Here is a 26,203-nt window from a genome sequence, read left to right as displayed (position 1 = left end):
CAACCAATTCGGCTACTTGTGCAGACTTTACTCCAAATAGATAGGATGCTTCTACTGTCTTTACTAGAGTACACACGGCATAGGCAGCACTTAAGCCTCCATCCTCATGTCTTAAACATGAGCCATCTACAAACAGCTCCAAATTTTCTATAGGCAGGGGCGTTTCCTTGATATCTGGGCGTGGTTTCGTACTAAATTCAGTCAGATCAATGCAATTATGCTCGACCTCTTCTTTGACTTCTGCAACCAGTGTATCTGGTAATAGAGTTACTGGATTCAGTATATTACATCTAGTGATGGTTACATTTGCTGCACGCACCAGGATTCTTTCATACTTAGTCAGCCGACTAGGTGTGAGATACTGAGTTTTGGTTCGGGTTAGTAGTATTACAACTGCATGTGGGACATACACAGTTACAGGATGTAATGTGTCTTGTAAAGCGCACTGCTGCCCTGAGGCGTCGTGGCGCTGTAGACCGCTGGGGAACCCGTCCTGGCTATTCCTGTGAGATGGTCCCTACTGGGTATCTCCAAGGTGAAACCAGGCATCCCCGACGAATGTGGGGGGCCGTTGTAGAGATGAGGCAAGCTAATGCCCAGAGTTGCCGAGTGCGATCCCTGGTTAGAGTAGGCACCGAGGCGAGAATTATCGAGTCCGCTGACCCTGGTCCACGACCCTGCCGCGCCGGGAATTGAACCCTGGTCCCGGGCCGTTCTCTGCTTCCGGGTCTGCCGCCTCTAACCAGTGAGCCACACCACTCCACCCATGACATGACAATGGATTCACTTTGTTCAAGACTCATGCAAGTTGCGGCTACTGCTTTCAGACATCCAGGCAATCCAGCAGCCACTGGATCCAAGGTAGCAGAAAAGTATGCCACTGGACGTCTAGTCAGACCATGAATTTGAGTTAGGACTGAGAGTGCACAATTGTCTCATGTGTCACAAAACAGGGCAAAGTCTTTTGAATAGTCGGGCATTCCCAATGTGGGAGCTGTGCATAGACAGTCTCGCAACTTCACAAAAGATGTCATGCTTTCATCATCCCATTCCACTGGATCCTTTGCTCCTTTCTTTGTCATTTTTATTAACGGTTTTGCTAGAACTGCAAACCCCACAATCCACTGTCTACAGTACCCTACAACTCCTAGAAACATTCTTATTTCTTTCTGAGTATTTGGTAATTCCATGTTTCGAATTATCCTAATTCGTTCTGAAGTGACTTTCCGGATACCTTTTTCTATCTGGTGCCCCAGATATTTCACTGAATTGGTACAGAACTGTAATTTGTCTGGTGATACTTTATGTCTTCCTTTACCTAAATGATTCAATAAGGTATCAGTAACACAGTCTTTCCGACTTTTAGACGCCACCAAGAGGTCGTCTATGTATTGGACCAAAACTGATTCTCCAGGTAGGACTAATGATTCAAGGCATCTTTTCAAAATCTGATTGAAAATCGAAGGACTCTCTGTGTACCCTTGAGGAACACGATTCCAGACATAGATATGACTGTCAAATTCAAATGAGAAAATAAATTTGCTGTCTGGATGCAATGGGATCGAAAAGAATACGTGACATAAGTCAATGACGGTAAACCATCCAGCATTCCATGGAATTTGGTACAAAATCACTGCAGGGTTTGGAACAATAGGACAACAAGGAACGACAATTTTGTGTACCTTGCGCAGGTCCTGCACTACCCTGTACTTCCCACTAGGCTTCTTAATTCCAATTATGGGCGAATTACAAGGACTACTCATCACCTCTTGTATGATGTTTGCTTCCAATAATCTTTTTATTTCAATGGCAACCCCTGCTTTCACTTCTGCACTCATTTTATACTGCTTGGTATTTGGATAAACTGCATTTATTTTTATGGCTATTTGGATCGGGTCTACATTTGCCATTAATCCTACATCTTTTCCAGTGAAATCCCACACCTCCGGTTTCACTATCTGTTGAAGCTCTTCAGGTAAGTCTTGTATTGTCAGTTTCTTAATTTCTGAGTCAGGCCTTATTAACATTAATTTGTAAAGTCCATCTTCATCTGGGGTCTGGATTTCAACGCCTTTTGGTGTGCAAAAGATGGTACAGTTCATTTTGCACAGCAAATCACGTCCCAGTAAGTTCACAGGACTGGAATCACAGACGACAAATCTGTGCATCTCTTTAAAATTCCCTATTGTGATTTCCATGGGCTCAGTTATTGGGGTACTAATTATCTGATTAGAAACACCCACTACTTGGATTGCTTCTCCCGAGAGGGGTAGGTTTGGAACGTCTGCTGTTCTTACAGTAGAACGGGTAGCACCAGTGTCCAACAGAAAGGTGACGTCATTTCCTTCAACCTTTCCTTCAATGTTTGGCCCTGTCTGGTCTACCGGCAAGGAGGCACCAAGCACGCACTCCTCGTCCTCCCCCCTCAGGCCCCGTCAGTAAGGTTCATCACAGAGAAATATATCATTCAACAGGAATTGCGAAGTTGCTGCATTTCTATCCTCCCTTCCTTCCCAAACTTCGACTTCCTCATTCTGCTGTGTTCTATTCTTATAGTTTGGCCTAGGTGCGCGAGGTAGCTGTGTCTGCTTTACCTGCTGCTGTGTCTGCTTTACCTGCTGCTGTGTCTTTCGTGGCCCCTCTTTCTGCACCTGTGGATTTAAATCATTATTGGGCACATTACCATTCTGTAGCATGGGACACTCGTCTCCATTTTACTTAACTGCTTTTCTTGTTGCTCTGCTAATTTTACTTGGGCCCACATTACCTTTTCTTTTAATGCTTTCCGTTTATTTTCTATCTCATCTTCACAATACTTGGCGTATTTCAGGACCTCATCTATAGGTTTTCCTTGCCAACAGATTTTATTGTCTCTAATCCACTGTGAGATCTCAGGTCTTAGCCCTAACGCAAACCGATAAATAAAATGGGTCATATCCTTCATCTCAATGTTATCTATTCCACTGTATGTTTTGAACACTTGTAACAGTCGTCCATAATATGAATGTACAGTTTCATCACGCTTTTGGATAGTTCTATCTATGCGGGTCCAATCAGTTTCTTTAGCTGGCACCTTTCCTTTTAAATACAGTATTACTTTGTCAGGCTGTCTCATCACCTCCGCTGAGGGGGCTCCTGTTCTTGGGTCTCTGGCATACTCCTCACTGAGCCAATCAACCGCAATCTTACATTCTGTCCATAAATCTACAGGAACTACAATGTCGAAGAACCCATCTAGGTCCTTCAGAAGACATTTTTGAACCTTAACAAATCTCTCGACCTGTCTATACCACTTTACAGGCTTTTCTCGTAATTTCGGGAAATCATTTGTAAATGACACAATATCTTTGTCGGGACCATGGAACATGTACATATTTCCCACCTGGCACTTCTCTCATAGGATACAAAGTCTCTGCCTTGTCAACTTCTTTTAGGACATATTCAGAAGTCATTTGTCTGGACTTACTGTCTTCCTTTTTCCTTGCCCATCTGGCTTTCCATTTTTCTAAATCTCCCCATTTCTGTAATAGATTCAGCAATTCTCTTATCTGCACCTTTTTCCCTGACACATTCATGTTTTCTAAATCCTTGTCAGAAATTTCTGCTCTGTAGGGCTTCTGCAATACTTTGGATCTGCTAACATCTATTCCCATATTAGATGCTGTGTCCATTAATTTTTCATGGAACACTCTGGTGTTTCTGGTAATGCTTTTACAGATGAACAATAACTCTTCCTCACTCAGGGTGTTCAACCTGTCTAGTCCCACGTTCCCAGCCATTAGTTCTTCTAAATCTATTCTTAATTTGTAAATATCTAATGGTTTTGGCTATGGATTTACCTTTTCTAATTCTCGGGTCCATCTATCTAATTCTTCTGGAGTCACTACCGTAGCACTTCGAGTACCTGAAGCTGTCTCCATCAGAACTTCCCTTGCACTAGTCTGGGTTTTGGTTCTCTGTGCACTGCCTTCTGGTTCTCTTATGGGCAAATCCATTACAGACTCGCATTCACTTACCTGGTCATCAACTATTAAAGGCTCTTTTCTGGGCTGTACTACAGCTGGAGTAATAACTGGAGTTTTTGGACTAGTCTGTCTATCCCCATAGAGGGGAACAACTGGGCCAATAGTTACTGGAATGGTCAGAGCTTCAGGACTGGCATTTAGCTGGGTTATTTTCTGAATGAGTTCAATTCTCTGTCTCTCTAAGGCTTCCTTTTCTCGTTCCTGTAAAATCTTTTCCATAGAGGTTTCAGGTATCACGTGTGGAACTAAAGGAGGGTAAAGACTCGGGGCAGTTGGAACTGTCCTACTTGGTCCCTCACCACAAATCGGTCTATAACAGGGATTAGTCAGATCAGACATGCTTGATCCCTCATTGCCACCAGTTCTGTAACCTAGTCCTGTCGCTTCAGTTGTACTGGCCCTTCTATCCCTAGGATGTCTGAAAAATGGGTTTTTCGAACTCAGGGACCTAGACTCCTCATCATATGGTGGTGGATTTTTCATTAATAAATCCTCCAGGTATTCATCTTCTGAATCACCTGCAGCCATTTGGTGTCGGGTTTTCTCTGTGCTTATTCTTCCTACGGGTTCGTCTACACCAAATACTGGAAATAGTCCTTCAACCATCATATTCTGTCTCCATTGTTTCATCTTTTTCTATTTGGTCTCTCTCTGCATTTTCGGGTACCATTTACTTATTCCCTTATCCATTCTAGGTCTGTCTCGCTCCAAGGCCTCAATCTCCCATTCTTCTAAAGCCTCGTATTGCATCAATCTTGGTCTGGGGTGTAAGTCATTCATTTGGGTCCTCAAATTAAACAAAATTCTACTATTAAAGGTACCATCTAGGGGAAATGCTAAGATTCCGTCGTCCTTAGTATACTTTACCCAATTTTCCAACCATACACAGGTATGATATCCTTTGTCAAACATCATAAATGATGCGGGAGTATTAGGTGGTGGAATGATTACACCTTCTCTAGTTTTAATGGGCTTATCTTTCTTGAAATAATTTTTGACCTTGTCTGCGAAAGTCATTTTTCTCTTGCTTCCGTACATATTGTAAGGTCTACCTCTTAGCATCTGATCCTTACCAAAACCTAAGTGTTGAGGATCAGGTAAAAATTCTGGATACCACATATACTTCGTAAACTTAGTTTGGGTGTGAAACTACGTATTTTTGTTTACAATCCTTTTCCAATGCTAGTGCGTCTTTCAGCCAATCAATACTGTGATTGCAAGTATTTTCGGCCAATGGGTGCGCGGCCTTTTACGCGAGACAAGGTCTCACGCTCCGGCACTCACCCCTCCTTTACAATACCAGCTTCGTTACACACCCGCTGTTTCGACCAATACCAGCGCAGCACAGGGTGACGTCAGTGCAGCTCCGCGACCGACTTCCTCCTTCACAAGGTAACAGAAACTTGATTTCTTTCTTAAAGTGCAAGTGCTCAGTTTAGTTTACAACGTATAACATTCGCCACTGTACTCGAGTGTCTATAAAGAACGCTTTGTTTCACTGCAAGTAAACCTCTTCTGTCTACTTTTCATACACTACGGATAGACCCTTCTGCCTACCCTTCACACAAGCATTAGATAACCTGTTACTTCTTTGACTCATCCACTCTTTCCGGGATATATACTAAGCCTTAAGTTTCATCAGCGAACTCCTTTGCTATCACTCAAGCTCCGATGAACCTATTACTCCTTCTTCGTGTGACCTTTACAAGGTTATTTCACAACTGAAGTTTCATTAGCGAACTCGTTGCTATCATTTATTCAACTACTCATTCAGGAAAAAACCCTAATTAGCGCTTCCAGTTTTACCAAACCATGCACTAATTTTCCTCACAGTAAGTGACCTCTCCGCGGAGTGGATTCTACTCACCACCCGCTATTCTATCCCCGGGGAATTTCCAGACAACGTATAACAATCACTAACAATTTTTTAATAAACACTTAATATAGCAGCATTTCATAAAATATAATTTCAAAACATTTTATAACATTTCAAAGCAATAATTATACATCCGATCGGTTTTGGGGGAAAATATTAGCAGCAATTATATTTTACAGTTTTCAGCAAGTAACTTATCTACCTATCTTAATTAGTCCTAACCATAGCTCTGCTACCAGAAAATTACTGAAAGAGCGCGCAGGTCACCCGACTCTTATTTATACAATATGCACACTTGGGCCCATAATGTATTTATCATTATTTTTCATAAATCAGGTAACCAACACACCCCTATCAGTAATCCTTGTTCCTTTCTATTTACTTCCGTGTACCTGACTTACCAATCCTCGGAAACAGGTACCTAAGATCACAATGGATCAGGAGCTATCAGTGGATAGGCAAATCAACATGAATTGATACTTTGTACATTTGAAAATGTTTATACTTTTGTAATAACCACAAACGCAAGAAGTTTTCAACACCTTTATCTAATTAATTTTCGTCATCATATGCCATGAGAATGAAATTTACACAGATCAGACTATCAATAACTAAGATTAGAAATCTAGCGTAGCTATGAATCAAAGTGAGAATCATCTATAAATCGAAGAATAAAGGGAAAGGAAAAATAAGGAACACGCTATTTTAGTCTATCAGACTTTCACAACGTTACTAAAGGCGGGTAGAGAAAAGGAACATACTAATTAAAAGTAGGCTTTCAAATATTCTAACCGTTAAGAAGAAACCGAAACTTATGAAAGTTTCTATATCAACAAGTGCTTATTTTCTATAGGGAGGGTAAGAATGGAACATACTATATATGTAAACAGTTCAGTGTTTGACTAAAGGTGGGGGGAAAATATGGAACATGCTAGTAAATACTTTACTTGAAAGTCAAAATTTATATAAAGACAGGGAAATTGACATAGGCAAGTTTGCTTTATTTAAGACGGGAGAGAGAAAAGATTTATATAGACAAACACCCACACGGAATATATTTACCTAGAACAGGATGGAGACTAACCCTGGCCACGGGTCAGTTGGGAAAGGCGGGTAAGGACCCTCAAGGACTTAGGATGCCAGTAGGCGAGCAGGTACAGCTCATGGACAGTCAGGACAGGATAACCCCAGGATTTGGATCAGGACTGGGCTCACCAAAGGGTACGACCAACACCTGCAGCTTCAGATGCAACGCCTGCTCTACTCCCTCTCTGCAAGGAATCTGCCAATACCCCGATTGGGTTCTCGAATCTCCCAGCAAAGTGCTTTGCCAGCACTTAAGGTTTCCAAACTCCGACTGAGTTTGTGGAAATTTCGGACAGAGTGCTCCGCAACTCTCTGTATCAATCACCTATAGAGTTCGTTGGGTCAGTGACAGGTCAGCTATTCGGACAAGTCGGACAATATCTCTAGCTAAACCTAGGCTAGTTATACTGTTTTCAGGTCAGTGTACCACCCATCAATGTTGCAAGTGTATGGTTCCCTAAATTCTGATTAGACACGGGAGGTGGTTAGGTCATTGTACCTCCTGATTTTAAGACTTTCTCAGGATTAATATTCAATATTTGAACCCACCCCTTACATTCCAGTTCCCATGGTATGTGAGTTTAAGAAAACAATAGAGTACACAGTACAACATTACAATGTAACAAATGCAGGTACAAGTTTGCATCTTCGCGCTGGGGCGTAGGTCAGTTTCCCAGGAGCATCTTTGCTTTTACTGCCAGCTGGCTAGGTTCCACTGCTGTATGACTCTCTTTTCCCCCATCACGGGATTGGTACCGCACGGGCTTCCAAGATGGAGTAGCACCTCTCTCCCAGGCCCACGAAGAATGTTACATGAAAAGTAAGCGAAATCAATTTAGAAACACGGAAAAAATGAATACACTGTATACCATGATTGGCTATACTGCACCCCTTACTTTATAATAACTATAGCATTAGGAGTTAAGCAGAGCGAACAGCTGGGCTAAAGCAGCAGTGCAAGCGAAGAGCATGTGAGAAACAAAGCGGCCATTTTAGCTGTACTGCGCATGAGCGACAAGTTCCCTCCAGAACTGCGAGTGCGTCATATCACATGGGTATGACCGACGCATGCGCAGACTAGAATCCTGCAAAGCAGCGACCATTTAATATGCAAGCGTAGTTAGGATTAGTATACACATAGCAAGCGTCACTGGGACACCCCCGTGTAGTGTAAAAGTGGAATATTAATAAGACAAAACGTGTTGGTTATGACGTTGACGTTATTTGAGGTTCATGAATACAAGCAAGTTGCGAACTGTGCAAATTCTTGCTCCATCACAGCATCATTACTTTCCGCCATCACCCACTCCGGTGGACCCAGTCTTCCTCTCCCAGCACACCACCTCTGAGTGCATGGTGGCCCAGACCCCAACCTACCAGATAAGTTCTGGTGCTTTCCCTATCACATAGGAAACCCAAGAGGCTGGATACCTTTGGTAAGAGAATTTTCCCTTCCACCACCCTGGCACTGCGGTCCATGAACACTGCATGCTTATGGGGCCGTTATTTCCACCCAGTGTGGGATACGATTGCACATGTGCTGCTGTGGTCCTGGAGGAGGCCCAGGCCATACTTTCCCAAGCTTTTGCTGACAGAAGAGATGCAGCGAAGGTCACAATAAGATACGGGTTGGATATGACTGACTCGCTGGGCAGAGCCATTGCTTTGACAGCGCCTGGCTGAGAAATAATTTTCGGGGGTTGTCTAGGCCTCCCTTATGGACATGCTCTTTGATGAGACTCGCCTCTTCGTTGACAAGGCAGATTCACCTCTGCAAATATTTAAGGACAGTCGGTCATTGGGGATCACTATAACTCCAAAACAACTGCCCTCAACCTTCCGCCCCTCCCATGGCTACGGAAGGGGCTATCAGCAACATTAATTTATCCCTAGCCACCGTGGCTAGGGATAAATTAATCAGTCCTTCCGTGGCCGCGGACGGGGTTCACAAAGATCAGAGGTCATCTCAATCAGTCCCCATCAATCACAACTCAAAAGCCTTTCGTTTGCTCTTGTTCCCTCATGGGATTCCCATTGGTGGCAGAATTCGGTACCACCTGCAAGAATGGCAGGAAATAACTTCAGAAAAGTGGGTGGTTCAAATCGTCCAGTGAGGTTATGCCCTCCCATTCCAACAGATCCTGCCATTTTTGCCACCAACCTCCAATCAACTGATGGAGGACCACCTCTCGATCTTGCAACAGGATGTGCTGTCTGTTATGGCCGAAGGAGCCATCCAGAGTGTACCTGCATCAGAAGCAGGTCATGGTTGCTATACCCACTACTTTCTGATGCCGAAGAAGGGTGCATGCCTCTGTTTCATATCACACCCCCTCAAATACTTCCTGAAGAAGGAAAGGTTCATGATGCTCACCTTGGCTCAGGTTCTATCTGCCCTTGACCATGTGGACTGGATGGTAGAGCTGGACTTGCAGGAAGTTTTCCCCATATCCCCATCCTTTTTTCCCACAGAGAGTACCTGCCGTTCACGGTAGGCCAAGAGCACTATTGGTTTGCTGTGCTATCCTTTGGTGTTAATACCGCCCTCAGGTGTTCACCAAGGTGATGGTGATGGTTACAGAATGTCTGTGGAGGTCAGGAGTGTCAGTTTTCCCCTACTTTGCAAATGGCTGTTAAAAGTGGGATCGCCCCAGTCAGTTGTCTCCTACCTCCAGATTAGGGCAAACCTGCATTCGTTGGGGTTCACAGTAAACATGCCAAAGTCCCATCTGACTCCCTCCAGACACTTCCTTTCAGCTGAGCCGTTCTAGATGCAGTTTCTGGCTTATCCTTTGGAACAGTGAGACCAGGGTATTCAGGCTATGATTTCGATGTTCAAGTCTCTATCTTAGATTTCAGTGGGACTGACTCTGAGGCTGCTGGGCCTCATCGTTTCCTGCATCCTGTTGGAAATTCATTCCCATTAGCACATGCGGGCGCTGCAATGAGATTTGAAGACCCAGTGGGCACAGCATTAGTGAAATCTCTCTGGTCTGGTCCAGATATTGAGGGGGAACTCAAAAGCTCTCCATTGGTGGCTCACTGATAGCGCATGGGTCTTCACCCAGAGCTCACAGTGCTGGACGATGCATTACTTCTCGGTTGGGGGGGCCATCTGGGAGAAGTGGAGATCAGAGGACTCTGGTGTCTGGCAGAGTCTCAGTTCCCCATCAACGTTTTGAAACTGAGACAGACAACACCTCCGCCATATGGTATTGCTACAAGCAGTGTGGGGTCGGGTCGTGGAACCTGTGTCAGGAGGCCCTGTGTCTCTAGACATGACGGAAACATCAGGGCATTTTTCTGGTGGTTCGTTACTGGCAGGTTCGCTGAACACCAGAGCAGATGAATTCAACCACCGATGCCTTGCAGATCACGAATGGTGTTTCCTTGCAGAGGTAGTGCAAGGTCTCTTCATAGATTGGAGAGAACCTTCATTAGATATATTTGCCACTGCTGAGAATGCGCAATGTCAGCACTTCTGCACTCTGGAGTTTCCAATGCAGCACTTAACGGAGACGCATTTTGTATTTAGTGACACCCAAGACACTTGTATACTATCTTGCTGATTCCATTCCTGTCCAAAATTCTTAAGAAGATCAAGAGCATCCAGGCCCAAGTTATCTTAGTGGCCCAGATTGGGCAAGGAGAGTTTGGTATCCCGATTGCAGAAGCAGGGCAGGTCACTGCTCTCAAATCTGTACACTCCCGCCTACATGCATGGAGATTGAGCGGTAACAGTTGGGAATGTTTGACATCCCTCCCTAAGTGTGTTATGTCATCTTGGCAGCCAGGCACCCCACAACGAAAACAATTTACGCTTGGTGATCGGACAAATTTGTGGCTTGGTGTGTATCCAAATCTGTTGATCCTTTGCCTGCACCCTTGTCTGAAATTCTTCTGTTTGTTCTATCCCTAGCAAGGTTTTGCTTTGGGCACGGTTAGGGGTACTTTTCAGCTATTTTCACATTCCTGATTCGTTTTGTTAAAGATTTACCAGGTTTCCTCCTACGCCCTTCATTATGCCCCAATAGGACCTGAATTTAGTCCTCATCTTCCTCATGTGCTCACCTTTTTAGCCGATGCACAGCTGCCCTCTAAGACTGCTGTCCATCAATACTGTCTTCCTAGTAGCAGTCACATCTGCCATGAGGGTTAGCGAATTGTAAGTGCTTTACATTAAGCCTCGTACACTTTCTTCTTCCCAGAAAAGCTGTTTATTAGAACCCGGACATCCTCTTTGCAAAATTTAATTGCACATTTTCACTTCAGACAGCCCATTACTCTACCTACTTTTTTCGCCCCCTCATCCTACCAAGGAATAGGAGAGACACCACTCTCTAGGTTCGAAAAGAGCATTGTATTTATATTTTAATATTAATCGCACCAAATATTTCTGGGGGGATGATCAACTCTTTGTTGGATTTATGTTTGTGAGGAAAGGCAAAGCAATTCACGAAAGGACCATCTCCATAGGGATGGTCCTTTTTTTAAAAATCTGCTATGCAATGGCTAAAAAGTAGCGCCCTAAGGGCTTAAGAGCTCATTCTATCAGAACTAAAGCTGCGACCACTGCATTGATAAGAGGGTTTACAGTTCTGGATACCTGTCAGGCAGCCACGTGTCCATCGCTGCACATGTTTACCAAACACTGTTGCATAGACAATCCGGTCCAGCATGATGGACATTTTGCCCTTTCGGTCCTACAGGACTTCTTAGTGTAATAGAGTCCGTAAAATCACCTCCAGGGAGATATTGATTTGGTATCTATTCTGGTGAAAGAAATCTTCGGCTAGAAGTCTCTATCAGATGAACAAGTTACTTACCTTCAGTAATGCCTTATCTGGTAGAGACTACATCTACCTGCGGATTCCTTACCGACTCTCCCATCCTCTCCGTTCTGCCAACTGTATGTCATTTACAATTGGAGAGGTCCTTCACGACCTCAAGTAGCACACACATTTTCTCAGCTGGGCTCATGCTTCTAGTACTGAAAAACTGTGAAAACTGAGGTCAGCTGGTGTGGCCTATATAGGCACTGCGCACGTCTCGTCCGGTGCTGATGACGCCAACAACACCATGTGGAGCCAAACGATGCCACCTGGGAATTGCGCAAAAATGTCTGGATCCTGTCTGACACCTGGGGAATATTCTAAGGTAAGAAATCTATGGTTAGATAGAGTCTCTATATATAACATAAGAAACACAGGGGGTCTTTTTAGCTAACTGTTAAAGCTACACTATCATTTCAGAGTCGCCTAGATCTCAACGTGTGTGAATCACAAAGATAGTGAAAGAATGAAGACATAGATAAAAGGAGTGGACTCACAATGAAAGAGAGATCGATACATTATAGAATATCCATAAGTGGCTGATCAGTCCAAAACCGATAATATAGGGTTTCCATCAAAGAAGACTTGGTGATCAGTCATATCATCTGGCCAAACCCAGGTGTGTGAAAGGCTAGTCCCTTGATCATAGGGGCTGAACCACACAGTGTTGATATCTTAGGTGCAACACAACAGAAAATGTGAGTTAAAATAGGATGGGATGCCCTCCTTTGCACTCTTGCGCCTCCCCCAAGCCTCAGATGACAGCTTGTTGGCACCGACGGATAGTGCGAGGCCTCCTATGCCTGAGCGGTGTCCAGGTGAGGTGAGGTAGCTTCACCCATCAGTCAGGGATTCACTATAGTACGAGTGAGTCGGAGGGTGACAACATATGGTCATTACAGGTTGTACCGTTCTGAACCATTTCAGTTTATTAACATCTTTTGGTTTCATGGTAAAGGTGGTGAACCTTTTTCACTAGTAAGAGTGCAACGAGTATGAGAACAGAGGCCCTGATGAATGCCGAGGGATTAGATACCCATTAGGCAGAAACATGTTGGCCCCTCTACAGGCAGATATTTGTTACTGTCTTCTTGCACTGTTCTGTTTTTAATTAGGCGGCATGTCATGTCCATAGAATAAAGTTGCACAAAGGAGGGCATCCCATCCTATTTTAACTCACATTTTCTGTTGTGTTGCACCTTTTTTCTAACCATCAAGAGATCAGTCATTACAGATGTTTCATGAATATTGGTGGACCAAATCCTAAGATATCAACACTGTGTGGTTCAGCCCCTATGATCAAGGGACTAGCCTTTCACACACCTGGGTTTGGCCAGATGATATGACTGATCACCAAGTCTTCTTTGATGGAAACCCTATATCATCGGTTTTGGACTGATCAGCCACTTATGGATATTCTATAATGTATCGATCTCTCTTTCATTGTGAGTCCACTCCTTTTATCTATGTCTTCATTCTTTCACTATCTTTGTGATTCACACACGTTGAGATCTAGGCGACTCTGAAATGATAGTGTAGCTTTAACAGTTAGCTAAAAAGACCCCCTGTGTTTCTTATGTTATATATTCAGTTGGAGCTGGGGATAAAACCAGGTGCGGGTCGTTAAACTCTATATCCCTTGGACCCCCTTTCTGAAACTTCTGTTGTGTTTATTAGATAAAGTCTCTACCAGATAAGTGTGGCTCAGGGGTTAGAGGCGGCAGACTCGGAAGCTGAGATCGGTCCTGGACCAGGGTTCAATTCCCCGCCTCGGCGGGTCTTGGGCTCAAAAATTCCATGGACTCGATAATTCTCGTTCCGGTGCCTACTCGACTCACGGGTTCACACTCTGCGACTCTGGGCAATAGCTTGCTTAATCTCCACTACGGCCCCTCGCGACGGGATGCCTGGCTTTCACCTTGTGGATACCCTGCTGGGGTTATCTCACAGGGGAATACCAGGACGGGTTCCCAAGGCAAGCGCCTTGATGCCTTCGGGTGATACGTGCGCTATATAAATCGCAATACATTTACATTTACATAAGACGTTACTGGAGGTAAGTAACTTGTTACCAGTACCAAAACAGTTAAATGTCAAAAAAGACAATACAATAAAAATCCCTCTCTATTTTATAAAATTAGTGAATATTTTAATCAACAAAATGATACCAATTAACAAAAAAATCTTATAAAGTGAACCAGAGATAAGAATGTTTAAAGAGCAGAGCAGACATGCTCAGCTTTGGATGCCTCTCAAATCATGAATGACTGCTCCATCCAGAAGTGGTTCAAGGTCTCTTCAGAGAATAGGAAGTACCTTTGTCAGATCAGTTCCCAACTGCAGAGAACGCACTATGTCAGCACTTCTGCATTCTGGCCTGTCCAAGGTGGCTCTCGATCAGAGATGCATTTCGTCTCAAGTGGAACCGAGGCCTTCTGTAAGCCTTTCCACTGAAACCATACCTGCCCAGAGTTGTCAAGAAAATCAAGGCCCAAGTCATTCTTGTGACTTCAGATTGGGTACAGAGAGTATGGTATCCTGAACTCCTGCTCGTGGGCATCGGTCCTCCATTCAAGCTCCCCTTTCAGAAGGATCTCCTGTCACAGCAGCATGGCAGAGTCCTGCACCTGAGCCTGCGCACACTCTGCCTTCATTCATGGAGATTGAGCAGCAGCAGCTGACAGTTTTTGACCTCCCTCCAGAAGGTTGCAATGTCATTCTGGCAGCCAGGCATGCCTCAACCAAGACAGGTATACGCTTGCCAATGGGACAAATTTGTGGCTTGGTGTGCTAATAAAAGTGATTGTCCTCTCCCTGCACCTTTTGATTGTTTTTGTTCTTTTGTTAGCCTGGCAAGGCTTTGCTTTGGCCACAGTTAAAAGGGTATCTTTAGGCCAGATCAGCTTTCTTGCAGTTGCTGGACCAGCCGTCCTTGTACACTTCAACGGTTGTAGCCTGTTTTCTCAAAAGCCTTAAACCCATGTGTTAGCAATGGGTATTCTGGTTGTCTGGGTATGCACCCTGTACAAGCAGAAACCACCACTCTAGTCAGGGTAGGCTTGATACACACTCCAGGACAAACTGTGCTTGTCCTCTGGTAGATTGGCACAAAGCAGTTAGACTTATCGAAAGAGGCAATGTGTAAACTATTTGTGCAACACACACACACACACACACACAAAAAGTAACACAATGGAAACACCACAAAAATACTCCATATCCGGTCAGAAAAATGTATCATATTTTTATGAGTAAAACAAGACCAAAATGACAATAATTCAGTAGGTAGAACCGGAGTTATGAATTTGTAAAGATTAAATCAAAATGTAGTGCCTAGAGTCAAATAGCTCTTAAGGGTTACTGAGGTCATGCTGGACTGGGGTAAATCTAAAGTTTAGGCCACTCGCGATGGAAGGCAGGCCAGCTACAGCACTCACACAGGTCCCGATGAAAACCTACCTTGTATGGAGCAAGCATCGACGACGAAGACTTGATGCGTCAGTTCCGATCCATGAAGGCGATGAAGGCTTCATCGGTGAACTTTTTTATGATTCAGGCACTGCGTCATCGTCGTGCTGCACTGTCCGGCATTGTTGAGCTGCACAGTCCATCAAAGCGATGTTGTCGATCAGCTCCTGAGTGGCCTTCGAAGGGATATGCATTGGTTCCAATCAGCGCAAAGTCGTCACTGCGTCTATCTTGATGGTTCTGGCAACATAAATCACCTTTCAAGGGCCTAGAACTGGATTGGCACCACTTGGCAGGGCAGGACTCGCATATGGCACAGTCTACGTGCTGTTGCAGGGTTGAAGAAAGTCTCTGATGGACCTGAGACTTCGGCACCAGGTACAAGCCAGCAAGCCCTTCAAGTGAGACGGGTCCAGTCCTTGTCCTCAGCAGGGCAGATATCAGCTTGCAGCAGGGCAGCACTGCAAAGCAGAAAAGCAGTTCTTCCAGAGCAGTAGTCAAGCAGAGTGGCAATCCTTGTAGTACAGCATTCTTTACTCCTGGCAGATTTCTTCAAAGGTCCAGTAGTGTACTATCTTCGTAGGGTCAGAGGCCCAGTACTTATACCCAGTTGTGCCTTTGAAGTGGAGGGGGGAATTCAAAGCAGAGTCTTTGACGTGCACAGAGGTACTTTCATTCCAGCACTGGCTCCAGACTATCATCCATTTGTGTGGGAAACAGGACGCTACCTATTCAAGTGTGCCAGCTCATCCCTCTCTTTCTGCCCAGGAAGAACTATCATAATGCAGATGAGTTCTCTGTCACACATACCCTTCCTGTATTTGTGGCTGTTTAGAGGGAATGCACAAATTGTATCTGCTACCCACCCGAGACTTGTATTGAAGTCTGGCTTCAGACACGACACACATATCAGTAAGAGCAGAGAATGCCCACTTTCTAAATGTGGCATTTCTAAAATAGTAATGTTAAATACAACTTTACCATTAAAGAGGAGTTATCAAGACCATTCCAAAGATATAAAACATGAAGCAGCTATTCCTTTTTTATCAGGAAGTACTGTTTAAAAGTTATTAAGCAATTCCCAATTGTAACCTATGAGAGGATTAGGTCTCACAGTAGTGGAAAACCAAATGTGTGGGTTGTCACTACTAGGACAAGCAAAACCTACTAGTACATGTCTCCACCTTTTACTTACACAGTACCCTGTTCTCTGGTCCACCTAGGGCATACCTTAGGGGTGACATGTGATAAACGGGTATTATAAATGTAAATGTAAATGTGGTATACTTGTAAAGCTCACAGCTGTCCCAGCAACGGGGCGTCCCGATGCTGTATAACGCTGTGGAACCCTTCCTGGCTCTCCCTGTGAGATGCCCCTCCTGGGCACCCCAAGGTGAAGCCAGGCATCCCAGTGTTGTTGGGGCCGTTGTGGAGATTAAGCAAGCTATTGCCCAGAGTTGCAGCTTGGGACCCATGATTAGAGTAGGCGCCGAGGCGAGAATTATCGAGTCCGCTGACATTGAGCCCAAGACCCTGCCGCATCGGGACTTGAACCCTGGTCCCGGGCCTGATCTCTGCTTCTGAGTCTGCCGCTCTAACCAGTGAGCCACACTTCTCCACAGACTTGGCAAGTCGTTTTAAATTCCAAGTCGTAGTGACAGTAAACTGCACACACAGGCCCTGCAATCGCAGGCCTGAGACAGGTTTGAAAGGCTACTTGTGTGGGTGGCACAATTATTGCTGAAGGCCCACTAGTAGCATCTAGGTTTACAGGCCCTGGATTTATGGTATACCACTTTACAAGGGACTTACATTTAAATTAAATATGCCAAATGGATGTAAACTAATTATACCATCTTTAGAGGAGAGAACATGCACTTTAGCACTGGTTAACAGTGGTAAAGTGGCCAGAGTCCTCAAGCCAACAAAAACAAGATCAGAAAAAGAGAAGGAAGGCGAAAAGTCAGAGAGGGCCCTTTTTCAACACAATGGTTCTTACAAAACGCTTTACCATGCCCCAATAGGACCTTAACTTAGTTCTGACCTCTTTGATGCATTTGCCATTCCTGCCTGTGCATAATTGCCCTCTGCATTTCTTGACTAACAAAGCAGCACTGTCTCTGCACCCTCTATACACTGCCTTTTTACCAGATAAACTGGTTGTGAAAATACATGCCTCTTTCTAGACGAAAGTGTTGACACCCTTCCACATTAGCCAGACCATCACACTGTGAACCTTCTTTGCCAAAGAAGAAAAGAGACTCCATCACCTGGAGCCAAAAAGAGCATTATCGTTCTACATCAATTGTACCAAAGAGCACCGGGTGGACAATTAAACTCTACATTGTGTACGTTGGGTCAAAGAAAGGGTAAGCTATGCAGAAATGGACCATTTCCAGATAGATTGTACTCTGCATTAAAATCTGCTACGCACAGGCCAAGAAGCAACCACTTGAGGGCTTGCAGGCTCTTTCCACCAGAGCCAAGGCTGCAACAACAGTGTTAGCGCACGGAGTTCCTGTCTTGGATATCTGTCAAACTGTGACGTGGGCATCTCTGTACACTGCACTACTGCCTGGACAGTCAGGTCCGTCGTGTTGGGCACTTTCCATGTTCAGTCTTCTAGAACTTCCTGATCTGAATCTGTTCGCAAACCCACCTCTGGGAAGGTCTTGATTGGGTATCATTTCTAAGGTAAGGAATCTGCAGCTAGAAGTCTCCATCAGATGAACAGGTTACTTACCTTCGGTAACGCCTTATCTGGTAGAGACTCTGTTTAGCCACTGATTTCTTACCAACCCTCTCATCCTCCCTGCTTCTGCAAACAGATTTTTCCATCTAGGGTGACCATTGTAGGTCCTTAGTGTCTGCTCACTGGTCCATCAGCATTCTTTTGTTTCTCCATGCTTCTGGTGCAGAAAAGTCTTGAAAAGAAACTAAAGTTAGTGCACTGAGGTGGCGCCTATATAGGCACTGTGCATTTCACTTTCGATCCGGACACAGTCAACGTGGAGCCGATCGCGCCACCTTCCGGCACACAGAAGTACTGCTCTAGATTTTCCAGATCCAGTCTGATGCCTGGGGAATATTCTAAGCTAACACATCTGCAGCTTGAAAGAGTCACTACCAGATAAGGTGTTACTTGTTTTTTAGTGCAATACAGGGAAATCAAAGTGGTTAATATGTCCTGTAAAAGACTGATAGTGCTAAGAACTAATCAGTTATGATTGACCACTGCTGCCCCAGCACTACCAACATTTCAGAGGTACCAGATAGTGCTTAGTGATTAGTGAATGGGATCATAATAGGTAAAAGGAAGTTATAGGAGTGATTGGCAGCAATAAAACAGGCATTCGCAGGTGAGAGGGGCAGTGGAATGGAGATAGGCAGTGAGGAGGCAGGGAAGGGACAGGAATAACATAATGTATGTGATAGGAGAGGCAAAGTGAGATGAAGGGTAAAGGGCATGATAGGAGAGGTGATCTTTTTAAATTGGCAGAGAGGTGGACGTAGACAGAAGGCATAGACAGTGTCAGAAGATGTGTGCTCTGATACAGGTGATTAGTAAAGATGGACACTTATGGGCAGTAATGAATGAAGTATGCAGTCATGGAGGTGGTGTGAAGTGTGACACTGACAGGAGAAGTGGACACTGGAGAGGTGAACTCTGTATGGAAAGGGGGCAGTATCAGCATGGGATGACAGTAATAGCACACGTTGACAGTGAGTTCTGAGGTGGTCATTGAAAGGAATGGTAGATATTGACAGGCAGAAGGGACAGTGATGGGAGAGAGAGATGGGCAGTCTTGGGAGAAGTAGATACATCCAGGAGAGAGGGCGGCAATGGGAGAGGTGGATAATGATTGTCATTGTGGAGAGTGGTGTGGGAGGTGCATTGTGACGGAAAAGGTGGGTACCGACATTTGACTACGATACTTGGGAAACGTTATCATTCATGGGAGAGGTGAACAGTGACGTGAGAGAGAAACAATCTGGGATATCTGGGCGATGATGTAGGCAGTGACAGGAGAGGTCTTCTGTGACTCATGATGAGACTGTTATTGGGAGACGACTATGAGTGTTGTGAATTAGAGTGTGAGGGGGCAATAAAAAGAGAAGGCCTAAAACCTGAGAGAAAAAAAGGTAAGAGTAGATGAGCCCAGTCCTGTATTCCTAGTGACCCAGTAAAACCTTATCTTGCCAACATTTTAGTATGCTTTCATCACCACATCTCCATCTGTAAAAGTTTAAGAATGGCACACCACAGATGTTTCTTGAGCACAACACTCTAACACCAGCGCCTCATTAACAAGCCATCTATGGTCATCCAGTACTGACAAAACTACCAATATGGTAATCTGAGCAGGTCTTAACTTGGCATCGAAGGTGTCAAGTATTTGATTGACCTCAATAGACTCCTGAAGTTGTTTATGAAGAAGTCTTCCCATTAGCTTCCCCAAAAAGGGTAGCAGAGATATGGGCCAAAAACAGTTCAGGTCTGTCGTCTCAGCAGAAGGTTTCTTAAGAAGGAGCTTAACAATTGCCGCAAGCAAAGACTTTGATCAGCTTTGAGCACATTGATTTTATATGAGCTGCTGCACAGATACCTGAGGCAGAACCATAATGCTCACAAGAGAAAAGGCACAATGTTTTAACCTGAGGTGTGGTGCAGCGGCCAGGCCAGCTGACTTTAGAGCACAGGGCTCACTGTTCGATCCCCGGCTCCGGCGGCAGCTCAGCTCAGCTCAGCTCAGCTCAGCTCAGCATCATGTTACTCTGGGCAATAGCTCACTTAATTTTCACAACGCCCCCAGCGCCTTGAGACCCGTAATGGTGAGTAGTTTGCGTTTTACAAATACAGATTTATTTATTTTTTATTTATTTAGGCAGGAGAACTAGACAAAGCTGGTCCCTGGTCCTGTAAAGGCGACTGAGATTTGTAATTTATATTGAGATTCTGGTACATAATTCATAATTTCAGTTCTGACTTTAGCTATTGTATTCTCAAAAAGAAGGATGTCGGTGCATAATGTGATTGAATGCTCAGGTGAGGATTGTGTTTCTGGATTTTGTAGATCTACAACAATTCTGTAGAGTTCCTTAGATAGGGTTGGAGAACTGATGATCTATTAAGAGAAGTAAAGTCTTAGAGACCCTGGTCTGCTTCTCGTCAGCCACCATACTTGCTGGCGGCTGGATCCTAAGGCTTCCTCAGATTTCTTGCCACTTGGCAGATGGTGCATTTTGCCTTGGCCACATCTGTTGAGCACCTCGTTTGGACTTTGCTCTCACATTTACATTTGCTTCCATTTATTTGGCCAGAATTAAAACCATTTAGCAGAAATTTAGGATAATCTCCAGTTAGGGGGTTGAATAAATCTGCAAATGAGTGAGGTAAGTAGGCTTTTCAGTTATCAATGGTAAAAGATTACCAATTCCTTTTCATTGGAAAGTGACTGGTGTTGAGTGGTTTAGGATAGTCTGAGTTGTTGATCCTAATGAAATTCCTTAGTGATTTCCCCAAGGGAAAACGATTGGATGCTTGACCAGCATATATAAAGTATGCATAAAATGTGGCCTAGGAGATATCCTGCTTGATGTTTAGCCGATATGTTGATCTTGGGCAGATGGCCACTACCCAATCTTCTATGAGAGACACTGCCTGGTCAGTGGGCTGATTAAACAACTCGATAAAATCTCCTTAGACTGAAAGATTATTAAGTTCAAGGGCCATGATACTGTTGAAACACAATTAGTGCTGACAGGATATAGTTCAGTGAACAGTACATCAGTATGAAATTGAAATGACAGTTACGAGAGGAAGAAATGCCAAGATGTTCAATGTAAGTATTCCAAAGCTTTTAATGTACTTCAGTCAAGACGTTCTGATAGCAATTAAGCTACTGCCTCTCTTTCCAACTCTCTCTCTGAAGGATGTTTTAACTGACTGGGGCAAGCTCATCAAGAAATGTGGCACCATATTTCTGAAATATAGCAAAGGAGGGGTGAAGTCGGATCAAATGCTGATCCTAAGGCTCAAATTACCACTCCAGAAAGGAGGAGTGGAAGGTCCAGCCAGAGTACAAGCCCCAAAGTACAATGAATAACAAAAATGGACTCAGCTGTTCCTGAGGAAAAAGAAGGGTACGGTCAATAAAGGGGAGAAAAAGAAAGGGTAGTGCTCTGAGGAGGGCTACCCTGGGTATCCAATTTGTTGGAATTAATGGCCTCACACACTCTTGCGAGTGTCATGCTTCATCATTGGCGGTTGCTCCTCGTAGGGCAGGCGGTGCAATGCCCTACGGGCTCACCTCAAAGAGGGGCTCTTTATCGGAGATCTTTTTCCAACAGCCTGTGGGTGAAGTGCGAGTGAGGGGCCAGGGAGAGAATGGATAGTGTAAGGAAGTGATTTAAAATATAGCACGAGATACCGGAGATCAATTTATTCTGGTGGTTCCCATGCTATATATTAAAAACAGTGGGTAGTCTATGATCGCCAGAAATTTAGGGTTCCGTATCACGATCTAGAACTACAATTCGTATCGTGAGGTCGACATGTTTCTCGCTTACGCAATTATGCTGCGATTCTTCAGGACCTAGTAATATACATCTATCGCAAAGGGATGACCTAGTCTAGTATCAACCAATAATGCATTTTAACTTCCTGTTGTACTACCTGAATTGGACTGCTCTTGCCTAAAGGAGACAAAAGAGAGAATTACCAAAAATACAGAGACAACAAGTGCCCTTATTGACCGTGAACACGCTGTGGTTTTTGTGGAAAAAGTGACTCTGTGGAAGTGACAATTTGTGCACAGTGACCAGCTAGTATTAACTATAATCACGATACCACATACCACAACATTCAAGAGTAAAATTGATAAAAACAGAAATTAAATTTAAAAACAGCAGCAGTTTCTTCATAGTTAGTGATTCACACTGGGGTACTCTGTGACTCACCTAAAGGTCAAGGAGTGTGGGTGTCAACAGTACCCGGTAGGTGTGACTTCAAGGGGGAGAACCAAAAGGAGTTTAATGGCTATAAGGGAGACAAGTACACGTAAATTCGAACTGTCAGTGATCTATAGATGCCTATTAATTGCAAGATTCTTACAAAGTGTGGTTCTCTGGTTGTCATACAAAATGGGCGAGCGCGCACCTCATGAATCGTACTTTTCATGTTGGGCCAAACCCTCTGCTTAACACTAATAAGTGATCACATTCATGCAGCCACAAAACTCGCGCGTTCGTTCATCCATTAGGAAGGTTCACAGTGTTGTGCAACCTATTTGGTAACCTATATGGTAACAGCTAAGGTTTATGAAAGGAGCAAAATACAATGTAACACAAAACAAGCAAGGGGGGGTTTTGGGTTTGGGGTGGTTTGGTTTTATTTAATTCCTTACGCTCTCAGTGCCTAGTCAAATGTCAAGTATGCGGCGGCATGTAGACCGACACGCAGTAAGATTTTGTGCACACTTCAGTAGGTCGCGATAATTGTACCCGACCCCCCTATTAGGTCTGCTCCGTTTAACTTCACACACCCCAGACGCTCTCAGACCATGATTAACGCTCGCCATTATCAGCGTTAGCAGCACCGCGTAGACTCTTCCCGAACCCCATGTAGGCGGGTCAGCTACGTGAGAGTGACAGCTCGCTCGCGCTGCAATTAACTAGAGTTGTCAGGTCTGCTCCAATGACCTTCAGACACCCCAAGCGCTCTCAGACCTTGAGTCCATTTTTGTTATTCACCATATTTCTGAAGCCTTGTCCGTCTATAGAAAGACATGGAGGGTCTAATTTATTCTATACACATAGGACCGCAATGTGTGATCGTTGCTTGAATGCGTTTCATACTTTGCTGAGCATAGCACTCGTTATGGAGACAGATGATTTCTTGGATATATATGAAGACATCTCAGCGAAACACGTTTTTAAATAGTCAATGAAACAGCATACATTCTTATTAATTTTGTATATATTTTTTGCGGTAGCTAAGTGAGATTACCATCCATAGGTAATGAAGGAATAGAGCATAATCCAAAGTACCCGATTGTCATGAGGGAATAACCTAAAGGAAAAACTATACCACATGAGAGAATTGAAGGTATTAAACAATTGGTGTAATATGCAATACTAATGTGTTAAGAAAAAGAATAGAAAAACAACAGAGGCTGGCAATGTTGAAATAAGTGAGGTGTGGGATGAGCATCAGCCAAGAGATAATTACAGATAAAATGTATTGTGGTGAGAAAGACCGGTGTTCTGAGGTACGCTACTACTGATATGTGAGGTGGGCTGCTGAAGTGAGGTGAAGAGGGACCATGGTTAGATAGTGCAGTGTGAATGTACTGATTTAGTCTGTTCATGAGGGTAGTGTGTCATCTCTTGGCTCCTCGCCCAGAGCCATCAACCATCAGCAATTGGATATTTATGGAGACCTTTGCATTCTTTTCTGTGAAGAGCTATGCTTTTAGCATGGGCCCAAAGTAACATTATTCATCAGGATTCAAATGAAGCTGAGGATGCGTTCCATCAGGATATGATCAGATGGCAATTCCTCAGGACAATTCAATCTTTAGAGAGTAGAGACCCCCTGTGAAAAATACAATAATCATTTTGTTACCTTCCATCAATAAAAAATTAAAAAACTATAAATCGTGTGCAAAATAGGGCTATGTAGCGCTATCTAGTACAAATGTAATACTTCACTTCCGTTGTCTACAAAATACTATGATGTAACAACTGAACTCTACTTATTGGAACTGAAGTTGATACAGTGATAAATAATGTTATGGTTTAGGGCATTACTTGACACGTTTTATCAAATTACAACCCTTAGGTACCAAATAAACAGATATTAGTAATAGACAAGAATAGAAGGATCAAAGTGGACATGTATGTATGAAATGTTTACAACAAATACATGTATAGTATTACAAAATATATCACTGCCCCAAATTATCAACATGGATACAGTACTGATACTTTGTAATGTGATAAGTCCGAGGACGTACCAGATTATATAATTTGGGCAAATAAAGTGGTCTATGGACTGCAAAAGTTTCGCCTAGGGACACCCCCTAGAACCAGTGAGATAGCCTTTGTAACTGTGATGTTTGGTAATAGGCCTCAAAGTTAGAGGTACCCAAACCTCCTTGGTCAGCGGAAAGCTGGTGCTTGGCCATGGCCACTCATCGGTGCCCACAAGATTACAAGGTCCCCCAAGAGCTTGGAAAAAGAGCGGAGTATGATAGAGTGGGATGTTTAAAAAATAATAGAGCAGTCTTGGCAGCACAATGGTTGAGAGGGGTTGTGTCCTCTAAAAGGTCACTTGACCTCAGATGGAATTCACCACTCGTATCAAGTTACCCTCCGTAAGTCTTACTCTGCATGAAATATGGGGTTTCCCAGATATCGAAACATGGTACCTTACCAACTTATTGGGTTATCTCCCTTGGAAGTGTTATTTCTATCCAGACTTAACTGTGAGTATATTGTGTAGAAAATAGAGATTATCCTAGTTCAAGACCCCTGAATTATTTCGCAATACACCATTTCTTTTTTTATTTAAATGTACAAATTGATGGCACTAATTTTGTATTGAATAATTGGTTTGTTTTCACCTCTTCTCTACAGGGGATTACAGACACAGCACAGACCATCTATGAAACTGCTGCACGGGAGCATGAGAACCGAGGAGTCACTGGTGCGGTTGGAGGAGTCCTTCGTCAGATTCCACCTGCTGTGGTAAAACCATTCATTGTTGCTACCGAAGCAACCTCAAATGTTTTAGGCGGAATGAGAAATCAAATCAGACCAGATGTCCGCCAGGAAGAATCACAAAAATGGCGTCAAGGGGAGGACTGAATTCTTCTCTCCTGAGCAATGTGAAGATAGTGCAAACTCTGTGAACCAAAACATTGGCGTCAAAGAATAGTAACCAAGACTGTTGCATTCAATTCATTTATGCTTTGTTTAAGATTGGACACATTTCCGGATTCACACAGTGGAACACTTAAACAGGAACTCCTTTCAACTAGACAACCGGACTTTTTTCTACACTTCATGGAGTTATAATTTGGCATATGATATTGACAAGGGTACCTAGTGCCAAACTGAACGTAATGTAGTTTTCCAATTTAGCTATGCTTTTGCATTAGTGATAGTCCCTTACCCTAAATGCTTCAGGTGACATAGCAAGCAGCTCTTTGTGATTGCTGTGACAGTAATAGTAGATATTACATGGGCATGCTCAAAAGGCATACATCTTCTCAGCGTCTCCATTTGCACACTGATTGGACATTAGAGACTATAACTGTAGCATGAGATGTAGAAGCCATATGTCATAAATGCAAGACTTTTGCACTATTCTTTAACTGCCCATGTTTGCACTATATGCAACATTCATCAACAAAGTGTGGACGCTTGAGAGCGTCATTCAGAACTTTTTAGACACCTTATGGTAACTTCTAAGCACTTGGATGCCTACATTTATGGCTTTTAGAAGTGCCTCAATGCTGCAGCCATTTTCTGTTGTATTGTACATTTAAAAACTTCAACCTGTACATTGTGATTGTTAATAGTGTGAATACAATAGTCTGCTAAAAGTCTTATACACAATTAAAAAATATAAGCAGATTTTCTGAGGGAAATAAAAATGTTGTGATGTGAGTAAATAAAACTATTTATGGAAATAAAAATGACTCATCCAAACTGCCCAGTTAACAGTGGATATGTGCAACTCTTGGCTCGTTCATTTCCTATTTCACAGGTATATCCTTACTATTGGTCAGAAGGGATCAGCGCAAAGCTTAAACGGAGGAACACTTGGAAAATTATGCAACTGATTGCAGGTGCACTCCAAGTAAAACTCAACACTTTTTTGCAAATACATGGATAAAAAAGAGAAAAAG

The 26,203-nt window shown here is 43.6% G+C and overlaps 1 protein-coding gene across 2 annotated transcripts in view; it reads left to right on the top strand.

The window, feature by feature from the left end:
- Positions 1-25,990, top strand: part of ATG2B (autophagy related 2B) — a 1,072,129-nt gene extending 1,046,139 nt beyond the window's left edge. Inside the window, exons 42-43 of one of the 2 annotated variants that reach the window (XM_086937744.1) lie at positions 24,927-25,186; positions 25,298-25,990. In XM_086937744.1, the coding sequence (XP_086793870.1) occupies positions 24,927-25,157 (231 nt within the window). In that variant the 3' untranslated portion in view covers positions 25,158-25,186; positions 25,298-25,990. Of the gene's footprint in view, positions 1-24,926 lie in introns of both variants that reach the window. The other variant, XM_086937743.1, reaches the window with a different exon arrangement.
- The last annotated feature ends 213 nt before the right edge of the window (positions 25,991-26,203 follow it).

Source organism: Lissotriton vulgaris, chromosome 9, assembly GCF_964263255.1.
Source record: "Lissotriton vulgaris chromosome 9, aLisVul1.2, whole genome shotgun sequence".
Taxonomy (NCBI): domain Eukaryota; kingdom Metazoa; phylum Chordata; class Amphibia; order Caudata; family Salamandridae; genus Lissotriton; species Lissotriton vulgaris.
The sequence above is the reverse complement of the archived record's forward strand: the minus strand, read 5'-3'. Positions and strand labels throughout refer to the sequence as shown.